The sequence below is a fragment of the Colias croceus genome, chromosome 8 (assembly GCF_905220415.1).
Source record: "Colias croceus chromosome 8, ilColCroc2.1".
Classification (NCBI taxonomy): Eukaryota; Metazoa; Arthropoda; class Insecta; order Lepidoptera; family Pieridae; genus Colias; species Colias croceus.
The window spans coordinates 9,246,118-9,259,890 of record NC_059544.1 but is presented as its reverse complement, the minus strand read 5'-3'; the positions used below and the strand labels follow the sequence as shown (position 1 = coordinate 9,259,890).

General features: G+C 34.8%; 1 protein-coding gene across 2 annotated transcripts in view; it reads left to right on the top strand.

Annotated features, from left to right (window-relative positions):
• LOC123693950 (1-phosphatidylinositol 4,5-bisphosphate phosphodiesterase classes I and II) overlaps nt 1-13,773 on the top strand; it is a 94,976-nt gene that overhangs the window by 20,773 nt on the left and 60,430 nt on the right. For both annotated transcript variants that reach the window (XM_045639217.1, XM_045639216.1), the window contains exon 3: nt 9,070-9,207. In XM_045639217.1, the coding sequence (XP_045495173.1) occupies nt 9,070-9,207 (138 nt within the window). The remainder of the gene's footprint in view (nt 1-9,069; nt 9,208-13,773) is intronic.

Sequence of the window (13,773 nt, the reverse complement as noted above, 5' to 3'; positions counted from 1 at the left end):
TTCTTGCAAATCTCCATTTAGAAAAGCAGTTCTTACATCCAAATGATCGATATCCATCTGCTTTTCAGCTGCTAAAGCCAATAATATGCGAATAGTGGAATATCGAACCACTGGAGAAAAAGTTTCCTCGTAATCAATTCCATAGCGCTGTGTAAAACCTTTAGCTACCAATCTGGCTTTATACTGCTTTAGATTTCCATCAAGATCTTTCTTTTTCTTAAAAACCCACTTGCACTTAATCGGTTTTTGATCTTTAGGTGGATCAGTTAATGTCCAACATTTATTTTTAATAAATGATTGATACTCATCAGCCATTGCTTTCTTCCAGTGAACAGCTTCAGCCCCTCCTAGAGCTTCTTGAACTGTCTCTGGTTCATCTCCAATGCAGGTCAGCATTGCAGTACACGCACTGTCATATTCCGATGTATCCATCGCATCTTCAAGTGTCGATTCACCTGGAATGTAAGTGACATCGGAAGGATCAACAGAACTACTGCTGTCAGAGTCATCTAACTCAAAAATACACTGTCTTCTGGGATTAGTTACAATCTCATTTTCTTCCCCTTTTTCTGGTGATAGTGAATTTTCAGACTGTGCCACTTCAACATGAGAATCATTTGAGTTTAAATTCTCAGTCTGTAAATTATTTATCATCATGAAAAAATCACCATTTTCACATTTTTCAGTGTTTTTTGTATAGAATTTGTTTTCAAAGAAAGCAACATCCCTTGATTTAATAATTTTGCTGAGATTCTCTGGATCAATCAATCTATAACCCTTACTATTTTCACAATATCCTACAAAAATGTAAGGTTTACATTTTGAATCTAATTTCTTACGATTCTGTGTCAAGGCATAAACCACACAACCAAATATACGTAAATGGCTAAGATTCACCTTCTCATTAGTCCATTTTTCCTCTGGCGTGCTACCGTAGACTGCTTTTGTAGGGGACCGGTTCTTCAAATAAACAGCGGTATTGACCGCTTCTGCCCAGAACTGCCCATCTAAGCCTGCGTCTCGTAACATGCTGCGAGCCTTCTCGACGATTGTCCTGTTGGCCCGCTCAGCAACACCGTTCTGCTGAGGCGAGTGCGGTATGGTAGTCTGGTGAATGATGCCGTTATCCTTCAAATATTCCTGGAATATAGAATTGACATATTCGCCTCCATTATCCGTCCTCAACAATTTTATTTTTCTATTGGTTTGGTTCTCCACCATTGCCTTGAAATGTTTGAAGTTATCGAAAACTTCACTCTTATTTTTCAGAAAATAAATCCATGTTTTCCTACTACAATCATCAATAAACGTGAGGAAGTAACTAGCACCACCGAAAGATTTCACTGGCATAGGCCCGCATAAATCACTGTGTACAACACCTAACAGTTCATTTGACCTACTTTGTGCCTTCTTAGAAAAAGGTAATTTGCTAAGCTTCCCCTTAACACAAGCTTCACATTGACTGAACTGTGATTTATCATAAGTAATACCACTAGCCATACCTTTCATTAACAAATGCATACTCCTCATATTGAGATGTCCTAGTCTCCTGTGCCATGTCTCCTGCGTAACAGAGTTAGCAGCCGCCTGGAAACTCAGCTCAGTTTCTTTCTTACAGCTCTCAGATGCTTTCTTCTGCACTAAATCTTGAGCTTCTGTATTTACCTTGGTAGTCGCAGATTCTACACTATTCCCTGAAAACATAGAACAGCCACCACATCCTACCACACACAGATCACGCTCTCTAACAGATTCTGCAGTTTCTAATTGATAAACACCATTTTTATGTACAGCTGTAGCTGCTAGCTTTTTACCATAGAATATATTACAACATTTTTCATTAAAAATAACTCTAAAACCCTTCCTAGTTAACGCACTGACTGACAACAAGTTTGTAGCTAAATTCGGTACATGATAAACTTCACTGATTGTTTTGATGCCTAATTTCAAATTTACTTTTACATCACCACGACCAGCGGTAAATAGTTTTTCACCATTAGCCACCTTGACTTCAGACACATAACCAGGAACAAAGTTATTTAGTATATTCCTGTCATGACACATATGACTACTCGCACCAGAGTCTATTAACCATATATCATTCTGCACACAAGCTGATAATGCTGTCAATAGTAACTGGTTTGTTGAGCTCTCCGCCTTAACTGGTTTCACAGATTTACAGTTCCTCGAGAAGTGACCAAGCTTCTTGCACTTAAAGCATTTGATTTTCTTACGTGCCGCCACCAAAGCTGTTGAACACGTGTCACCTTTTTCATCACGTCGTTGCTTCTCCTGCATGAGCTTCGCTTTGACCACTTCACTCGACAACTTGATATTAGAATTTTCAAGTGCCATTATGAGTGGATCAAAGTCTTGAGACAAGCCACTCAGTAAGAGAACTGCAACGAAATCGTCTTCCAGAGGTGAACCAATATCGTTCAGCTGTTGACTTAGGTCGCTAATCTTCGCAACGTAAGCTTCCATGCTTTCACATTCGCATAATTTTGTTGCAAACAAAAGACGAAGCAAACTCAGTCTCCTTGACAACCCCTTGTCTTCGTACGCCTTTTGCAAATTAATCCATGCATCCCGCGCCGTCTCTGCGTTCCGCACATGCGTAAAAACCGAGGGCTTTACTGACAAACAGATCTTAGCAAGAGCTTTCTGAGATCTCTTCATATGAGCCGCATCTTTGACATCTTCAGTTTTATCTTCCGAAACGACGTCCCATAAGTCCTCGTGAATGAGTAGCATTTTCAGTTGGAACTTCCAATTACTGTAGTTTTCTATGCCGCTCAACTTCTCCACAGGAGTTAAAGTCGAAACCGATGTCGATGTCGCCATTTTTACATGTATGGACGGGCGTTTTAGTTTATTTATAAAATTACTTTTATTCTGCCAAAACTCAAAAATAATTATATACAGAGCAAAGATAACGTCCTGGGCCCATAACCTGATGGGTTTTGGGCAGGAAAAAGCAAAGATTGTTAAATAAACTTAAGATTCTTTATTAGACGATGCGCGTAGTACTAAGGGTAAAGACGGAAGAGGAGAAATTATAAGATGACACATAGGTATTTGACATACACATTTGTTTATACAAACTCTTTTCACCAACAAAATGTTCATATAGGTCGATCGGTTAACCGGAGGTTACGATAAACGTGGTTTAACTATGCGTAATCTATGCTTGATCAAACGTGGTTTAACTTATACGTAGTCTATGGTTCATCAAACATGGTTGAACTTGTACGAAGTCTATGCTTGATCAAACGTGGTTTAATTATTCGTACTGTATGCTCGATGGCTGAGCCGTGATTGAATTTGTACAGATTCTGTAAATACACGAAGGCAATATGTTGCGGTGGATCCGGTTTACCTTAGTTGGTCGGTTTATGTGGTGCAAATAAATTAGGCGAAATGAAAATATATAGCCATAGCTTAGTCTTAATCAAGTAACATAGGATGTTGTTGTAGTTAATTATTTTTGATGGTGTAATATTTAAGCTAGTAATTTAGTAGGTAATTAAATGCATGCAAAATATTGTGAGTTGGTTTGATAGACAAATATTTTTTTAAGAAATACATCTGTACATAGTTTATTAATAGTTTGATAATGTTAAAGAAAGCTTTAGATTTTCGAGCTTTTGTGTCCTGTCTCAATGTCTCAATCGATCACGATTTTTTTCTCAAAAAATCCGGTAATACCGTTTTCCTAGAAATCCTAGTGCTCTAAAATATATTTTTTTATCTTTTCAATGGTCGGATAATGGGTCCTTAACTATAGGTATAACACTTTTCACTTAGCGTGCTAAGTGCGCGGATGCATTAATATTCAAGAACATGATGGTAAATGGTTGAACTATGCATTTACTTTTTCTATATATTCTTGCAAACAAATTGCAATGAAAGCCTCGGATGATTCCAATTTTGTTGTGCTCAGATGATGTTTGATGTTTTTTATATTTGTATCATGTCTAAAATTCATCGAATGTTTTATTAATATTTTGAATATAAGTATTTCTTATATTAATAAAAAATAAAAACAGATATAACGTGAAGTATTTTATTAAGTTTTTCATAACATTGGACACATATTGCTACGCATACAGCTCTCAACGCGTGGTTATCTACGCCGTAGCAGTAACGGGTATTGCGTAGCGCTACGGTGTTTATCTTCTACGTTATTCAGAATATTACCTACATAATATCACAATCACAATCAAAAGAAAATTAATTTCGTTTTCATTTTAGGTAAATTGGAAATAAGCTTAAAATTTTTATTGCATGCATGTGTTTGGTAAAATGAATATTTTTATGATAATGCAGATAAGATACAGTGACTTTGGCAATGGATCAAAAAGACCGGTGTACTTTAATTTTGTGTAATGGTATATTTGACGCTTTTAATATTTTTATGAGTTTTTCAATTATTATTCAGTATATACTGAGAGACACAGAAATAAGAGGTATACATATTCTTTAAAAAACCTCATGTTTTTAGCTATTCCACCACCTATTTACGTAAAATGATAGTTTTAAAATTTGCAGACATTTCCAGAGCATCTACTCCATAATAATCCTATAGGTATAACACAGATTATAATCACCCGTTATATTACGACGACCCATTAAACTGAATTAGTAGATCATACTCAACATGTCTAGTCGGAGTGGAAGTTGGTAGGTCTAGTCATTAGGCTGGTTCACATAGAGCGGGCAGCCTCGCGAAATATCTCGGTCAATATAGAGTGGCTCGTTCATAATGGACGTGGCTCGAGGAAAATAATGGCACACGCGCCGAACCACGTCTACACAGAGCGCTGAGCCTCGCGAAGCAATTGATGTGCGATACGGCTCGGTGTTTTGGGAACTGCTTATTGGATATTACATTATTCGGTCTGTTTACGATCTTAATGACTTAAAATGACGATACATGCGTTTTCCATGGCTCAAATGCCTTAAAATGACGGCACATGCACTTTCCACGGCGTAGCGACGTTGACCGAGCTGCTTCGGGCAGAATTGCTTCGCGAAGCTTTCGCTCTGTGTGAACCCGCCTAATGGATATTACATTATCCTATTTGATTACGGTCTTAATACCTTAATGTATCACATACGCTTCATAGTCGTTGTAGTAAATATTATTTATTATTCTCTCTCGGAGAATGAGGAATGAGTGGTGTGAAAATTATATGAATAATAGCGTAGGTGATTTTAGGCGTTACCTACTCTTACAAATTTTCTGTATCAGGCGTCTTGCTGATTTTGTTTTGTAGAAAAAACAAAACTTTGTTTTTACAGTTTCGGTGAAAGTTCAAATATTTTTATTTATTTATTTACATCACATAGAACTTACTATCATTACAGGATTCTAACCTAATTCGACAGTGTTCTTTTATAAATTAACAAAAACAAATCTCATCTCATCAAACATCAACATCATTAAAATTAAAAATAAGTACTACTTAACAATTATAATCTCAATACAATTAACATTCCCGATAGCATAAAATATATAAGAGCACCTTTGAAAAATCACTCAAAGTACAAGAGAACACATCTATTTTATTGTGTACTTCATTAACTGTACGGAATGCACAAAAAAGAGGGGATTTGGCTAATAGATTAGTCCTCGCTACTGGAACATACAGTAAATTGGGTAAGATTCTTCTTCCTAAATAGTTGTCTGGAACCTTAAAATGCAATCTCTGTAATATTCCAGGATTGTATTCTTTGCCCCTTAAAACCTCCACCAAGTATGCCACCAGCTTAAATTCGCGCCTTACCCTTAACTCATTATATCCCACCATTCCCAGTACAAACAGTGTGGGATACATTAGAGGATAGAAGGGATACACGCCATAAAGCTTCATGTACAGGTGTCGCATGAATTTATTTTGTACTCTTTCCAACATAACCGTGTACTTTGCTTCGTGCGGTGCCCATATGACCGCACTGTGTTCCAAATAACTCCTGACAAGAGCATTGTATAACGTTTTGACTACCGTTATGTTGGTGAATCCCCGCGACTGTCTGAGTACAAAGCCCAAATTTCTATACGCTTTTTTACAAATTTGCGTAATATGTCCTCGAAACGAAAGGTCCGCCGTGACACTTATCCCCAAATCACGTTATTATATTATATATTCGAATAATAAAGTTTTGATTTTTAGATGTGAGTGTTATTTTAATTGGATGTTAACTTGTTATTTTCTGACGAAAGGTAGTGAACTGGAACGTAGCAAGCATTCAATAAAAACATAAAATATATATTTGAAATATCAAAATGTTTTTTTTTTTCACAAAATCAATAAAGCCATGTGCTTTTGTAGAGAATGAGCCTGAAATGTAAATTCTTTCATTATTACTATACTTGCTTTGTTCAATTCACAATTTGTATGGAAATCGAAACTATCTTCTATACAATTACGTCTAGCAATTTCGAATCAACTACGACGGTCGATAAGATCGTCGGAGTGTATAATTAGGAGCAGACAGATAAGCAAATTGTCTGCCTTGAATATAAAAAGATTCTAGTCGGGTGTTACGTAGGAGACGAAGATGCGTTGGTTGGATGCAGTCAGACAGAATTAGCGTATTATAAGTGACATGACTTGTAAGTTGTAGGATGGAGTGGGCTGGTCTACGATTTTATATCATTAATAACTTTCCGCCAGCGGCTTCGCCCGCTTAGGTAAAGAATAAACCGCATAGTTCCAGACAAACACAAAAATTTTATAAACTATATTTTTGGCTTTGGTATCTATTGTATGTAGATTACACCCCAAGTATGCTTTAAAAAAAATTCAATGTTCAGTTTTGACTTGCCTACGATTTTATTATATGTATCGATATAGATATTTTTTTATTGTATATGTTTTCAGCATACGTAGGACCTATGAAAATCCAGTATATACTCAAATTTATTTATGTCTAAGTATGCGTGTTATAGGCGGTTTTAAAACCAGTATGAACCTTGCCAATAAATATGAGTGATGATTAGTGTGAGGTTGTAATATATTACCTACCGTAAATAAAATATACTTCACTATTTATCAGCGAACGAACAGTAAAACGAGCTTTTAAATGTAAGTAATATTGTAAAACATAATACCACTAACAAAACATGGTTTTACATAAGCCTGCAAATCTTACAAATGTAGCTGCTACAATAGAAATGCTAAGATATCTCCATAGTCCATACTGCATGCTGGAATAAACGATGACAGTGTTTCATAAATATTTTATATAGAAAACGAGTTAATTCTAATGTATTGTTAAGTTCATTTTAATTCCATTTTAGTTTAATTGTGACAACAAACACAATAAATTAATGATTTTTATTAATATTTTTTTTTTACTTGGTGCTCATAATTAGACTAAATATTTTTATTTTAGTTTAAAATCTGTAATCGACCTACAAGTTTTAGTTAATTATATTTTCTGTTTTGATTTCGGTCCTTGGTTTGTATTGCCAATTCGTAGTAAATATGCCGCCCCCGGGCGTTGAAAATAATCTTAAAAGATTTCATTACTACGAAAGATTTATTGTGATCACGATAGCATAAAGCGTTTTAAAGTATAATAACTTGTACTCCCATTAAGCGAAGTGTTTAATAAACAATTACGTTATTGTGTAAAAGATGGAGTAGGTACATGGTGTCTCTAGTTGCCGAAATGTTTCGTGAAAAGGGTTAAAGTTTTCCAATACAGTTCGGCAAACCATTAATTAGATATATTGGACAAGCATAGTCACGTTCTTGTCTTGTTAATGAGTTTAAGGACACAGTCGTAAGCGCTGAAATTTATTGACCCTTCAGAATAATATTTGCTGTGCTATTGTTGAACATAGACTATAAAACAACACTGTTCTGTATTTATGATTATTTCAGGAAGACTAGTGGCGTGCGAGCAAACGTTTTGCGTGAATAAAATACATGTCAACATTGGAATGAAGGTTAGGCTTCGGAATACGAGTTTAAAACTGATTTTTATCTGGATTTATTTATTAGTCTAATTCAGTTTACTTTAAAGAAATTTTAGGAACACGTAATGCTGCTAGTTTTTGGTGTAGTTGAAACATAAAACTAAGAGGTTTATAGTAATATTTCAAAAGTTGAAACTCAATAATAATTAAAGACAGATATATACATTTCACAGTGTAGCTTTTATATTAATACAACATTAATACTATATTAGAATAATAGATTTTTTACGTTTTCTTACGAATTAATCATTGTCTTCCTAATAGCAAAGCTATTAGGTTAATGCCTCGAGATTGAGTAGACCGTTTGCAATTTATCTTCTTATTAATAAATTATACCATTTATATTACACAGTTGAATGGCAATGCTAAGCATACATTTGCCGAGAATTACGATAAATACGAACGGAATATTGGAATCATTTTTCACGGGAAGAGCGACAGGTCTTGTACGTGATCACCTACATTGTACTATGATACTTTATATATTAATCTTACTACCAGTTTTGGCACCAAAGTTGTAACGGACGATAAAGTCTACAGGGTAATATGGTGAATATTCTCAATACCTGACCTCTGCATATAAGAATAGTTTGTTCACAAATACAAGCTATGAAATTTTGAGATCCCCGTAGGGATATCGAGTCTTCAACAAGAAAGTTCTAGAGATTGTTAGCCCGTATTACGTTGCAAAGTTTGTTATACGTTTCAAGGTTTTTTCAAAAGCCTTGTTGCAGGTTCTTTAGGGAAATTGTATCATCTATTCTCTGACGTCAGACAGCTTTCAATGTTTAACATGATTATACCTACTAGAATCGAACATTCTAAAGATGAAATGTATCTATATTAGTATAGTGTTATCACACAAACTGCTGGACCGATTTTAAAATTACTTTCAACAGCAAAATGCTACATTTTTTTATGTCACATAGGCTATATTTCGTCTTACCCCTATTCAGCCCCGGTCGATATAGTAAAAATAAATTTTACTCTTACACTGACCTACTGAAAAGAAAATCCTTCTTTTCAATACTAGTATCATATATTTTAGAACTCCATAATAACTGAGTTATTCTTTCCAGGACCCAAAGATTCGGCACGTGGTGCTGATCGGCTCCCAGGACTCTCTGGAGGACAAGACGGTGACGGTCTGCCACGGGTGCGACTTCGTGAACGTCACCTTTGTCAACTTCTGCTGTACGAGGAAGGAGATTGCTCAGGTAGGTTGCAGTTACCCTTAAGAACTACATAATAGAATTAACTCAACCTATGATAAATTAATCGCGTTAAAAATCCGTTAAAATCCCCTTTCTAAATGTATAATACTCCTTAGAAAGTCCTTAACCTGTTAATTCTATATAGTTATCGCAATTATAAATAAAAAAAATATTTTTAGGATGTGAGGAATATTAATATCCACCACCTATCTTATTAATATTATAATTACTAGCTTTCTACGTAATGCCTCATAACGTATATTCGGTGTACATACTTGTGAGAGAACTTTTCCGTCCGCACTATCGAGCGCTCGTGCCGCAGTTATCGGCTGTAATTATCTTCGCTGTCTTTATGCCCGTATATTTATTAGAACATAAAACACTAAACATCTAAAGCTTTTTATATCGCCGTGGCCGTCTGAACTTTAGTCATTAAACACCTACAAATATAAAGCGTTCCGTTCCACATTTTACGGCGGAATTAAGTTTACGTCAAAATAAAAGTGTTTAAGTGTTCGCCGCGAGTAATTTAATCTGTATTAAATTTGTTTGTCGGTGAACATTAATTTCTCTTCTCTACCGGTGATTACGTAGTTCGTATGTGAAATTAGATTAAAAATACTATACTACGTGTATGGGTGAAAGATTTCAGCGGGAATTTTGGCACGGATTGTTAATTTAAAAGGTTCTCTCTTTTATAGATGTGTTTTACTATTTCTCGCGTCGAGTGAGAAAATACTTAATTTGGAAAGGTCAGACGGTTGAAAGGTATTTTAATAGATGAAATAACGGGCGGACATCTACCCGGAATGGGAGCCATATACGAATATCTTCAAGATGTACAACAGGAATCCGCGATTGAGAATCCATTGTAGGATAAGAAAAGGTAGATTTATTTTTTAAATATTAGATACTGTCTGTGCTCCGCGGTTTCACCCGCATTGCTCCTCTCCTGTTGGTCTTAGCGTGATGATATATCCTATAGCCTTCCTCGATAAATGGGCTATCTAACACCGAAAGATTTCTTCAAATCGGACCAGTAGTTTCTGAGATTAGCGCGTTTAAATAAACAAAATCTTCAGCTTTATAATATAAGTATAGATTCAAGATTGCAATGGTTAACATTTTTGAAGCCCTACTTAAATTATTGTGTTCTGATATAACAACATGCGTAGTAGGTATTTTGTCGCCTGAAACCCAACACATGGAATAAGCTTTCATTTGGTAGTCTACATAATTCAAGAACTATTTACGTCGTCTGCAGTTTTTTCCTTCCTACTAAAGTCTAATACTATACTAGAATTATTTAATGCTAAAAATAAATGAACAGAAAAAGAGCAGCGAGTCAAAATAGTCGCTATATTGAATCACAATCAGGCTCCGTTAAGTGGGTTTGCTAAGTAAGTTGATCGGATTGCGGGTACCGGCGGCTGCGGGGACGCTGGCGATTAATCTGATACCGCTTTAGTTTCTAGTCGAGTATTAGTCATATTTGTATAGAATTCAGTTTGTTGGGACGGACTGATTCAGTTTCTAGCCTCTTTAAGTCATATTTGTATAGCCGCTATACTATAGGTAGCGTATAGTTTGTTACGACTGGCTAGTGGAAACTTGTATTAATTGATTATGTACGTATATCAGGCCTGTGTCTTTTGCTAGTGGGAATTAATTTTCTTTCTACAGTATTATTATAAAGAGGAGTTATGTGTAAGTGAAGATAGATGTATGTACTTACATAACAACTCGGTCGATTTTAAAAATATTTTCTATTAAGACCTCTGTACTATTTTTTAATTCTTTGTGATATTTTGTTAGCGATAACTACCATTGTCATTCAAATTTTAATTTGTCCTTTTCAAAACACCTCATCCAATTAACAAAGAGTGCTTCAATTGGATCTTGAGTCTCGGCAAATCTACAAGAATAAATTCAGAAAACTCTTTAATTTTATTTTTGTCAATTGCTTGAATAATCGTTTCCTTACGCCCGTCGACGTTTTTTTATAAGCTAAAAATAGATAAATACTGTATACATATTTTACAATTTAATGTCATTATTGTGTGTTACAATTATATATATTTTTGGAAGGATAAATTAATATTATTTGTATTAACAGTGAAGCAATAAATTTGTACAATTTCTCCCTCGCGTGTATTTATTATGTCTGCCGCAATTTTGTCTAGCCCAATACAACAAGGATAACAGCTTATCCAAATATTTTACTCGCATAAGCAAATGTTATTCGTTGTCTATTCGACAATAAAAGTAAAATATACGAGTGAAAATATATTATCATCACATGTTACACATCGGTAACAGTTTTTTATGGATACGCAAGGAAAATAAACATGTCTCATTCGGTACGAATTAATGGTTGCGTCTATTATACGTTTGTTCTAGAAAATAGAGGAATTGTTAATCAAATGGAGTGTTTCACAGCCCCTAGCGTTTGACCTCCAGGAGTTACCCTGATGTCTTATAACAGTATTATTATAGTGTGCGAAAGTGATGGCGCTACACGACCTATATAGCGCTGTCGTTATTCCACACTGGCAATAATACTGCTTTAAGACATCATAGAAACGCCCCTGGGGACGGCCTCTTTCAAAAGTATATGAGTATGACGTTAAATTTGCACAGATAATATAACGTACAGGTGGAATATTTAATCTGTATTGTTTGATATAATGTTGCGACCTCTTTGATGTTTTGGGTTTCATGATTTTTAGTTTACTTAAAAGAGGTTTGCAATTCGAGAGTATTATATTTTATGAAACATATAATTTTGTATAATCTTAGATTTATTTAAGAAGTAGTAATGATATAAATTATTCGCTGTAATGCATAAGTACTTATTTGACTTCGTCTGCATTTTCAATTGAAGCTAGCTTTTTGTTTATAATAGTCCTTATCTATACTTACAATTTTCTTCCAGTATCTGAAAAATGATCATGCTATACCTATAGGAATCAGTGTCTTATAATTACACTGAAAACGTTAACGAGCTTTGCATATGCAGAAGTTAAATATTTTATTGATTATAATAATTTGTCCTTTATGATAAAAAGGACGTTTGCAATTTGCAGGTGGATGGCCGCACTGATTAAACCTCTACAGTAGGATTATCAAGATAAAACTTAATTACTTTGACTGTGATATGTAACTATAGTTTTATAAAAATACTAGCGGTCCGCCCCGGCTTCTCCCGTGGTACATTTTTACGTTTTCTCTCCATAAGAACCATCCTCGTACTTCAAGAAATGTAATAAAAAAAGAATTAACGAAATCGGTTCAGTTGTTCTCGAGTTATGCGCTTACCAACACATTTTGCGATTCATTTTTATATTATAGATAATTTAATAGGTTGAATTAATTTTGCAACAGTTCAAATATGTACAACGAGTAGTGTAACACTTTCAGTAACACTCGCATACATAATTAAAAATGTTTTCATGAGTAAGCTACCTCGTGAATTCTTCATACGCATAAAATACCTTTGTAATGTTTCTCTCGTTTATTTATAAATAAAGCTATTTACTATTTGGTTAATTCCAGGTCAGTGACGTCATAAGTGAGTAAAAAATATTCATTCATACTCATGTATGAATGAAAATGATTTTGTAAACAAAGTTTTACCTGTTTGTAATTTTATAGATATTTCCTCAAATGACCAAAGCTTTGTAGTTTCCCTGTGACCCAATTGACCTTATATTACATTAACCTTAATATTCATATACCTAACAATAACAATAGCAAGAGCCGTGAATGTTTTCCTAATAAATAAATGACAGAAATAAGATTAAGAGCATGTTACATTTGCACACTTCTCCTTAATTTAATTACATGTTCTATTTAGAAAGTATACACGTCGTTGTTCTAAAGTATCTAATATGTTTTTCTTATTTATGACGAAATTGAAAGACAAAATGCATCTAGATAATGCAAACAATTACGGTTAAGAGTCGGTAGTAAAAACGCCATATATTCGGAAGTAGAAAGACGTCAAGAGCTCCGCCAATACAGGTAAAAGCTAATAAAATTGGCGCTTCAAAAACTATATGAAATGGATATTTTACGTTCACCTTACGCGCTCCGGTACGACGGGGACCTTTTATTACCGGCGACATAAAACCGGCTAATGAATACAAGATCACCACTATAAATTAGACCAAGCCACGCCTCTATCCCTTCGAAGGCACCGCTCCTCGGGGATCAATAATGGTGGCCGATGCTCGTAATTTATGAATTTAACAGTGTTATCATATTACACTATGGAAGGGCGCTTGAGTATGAAAAAGGTTCGATACCCGTGCCACTCGGGATTTGGTGTTTGCACTTTTCAATGAAATCTAGAATTTTCCATGTTGATTGGATTGATTGATTGATTTATATTTGTATGGAATTTTATACTGTAAGTAGAAATTTTTGTATTGACTTAAGAAAGATAAAAAAAAAAATTACGTATTCGTCGAACAATATCAGATTTTACGTAGCAGCTGCAGTATAAATGGCGACGTAATTTTCATGTTGTATGCTGTTGTTGACCGCCTCCTAAGTACAGTGGTTGAC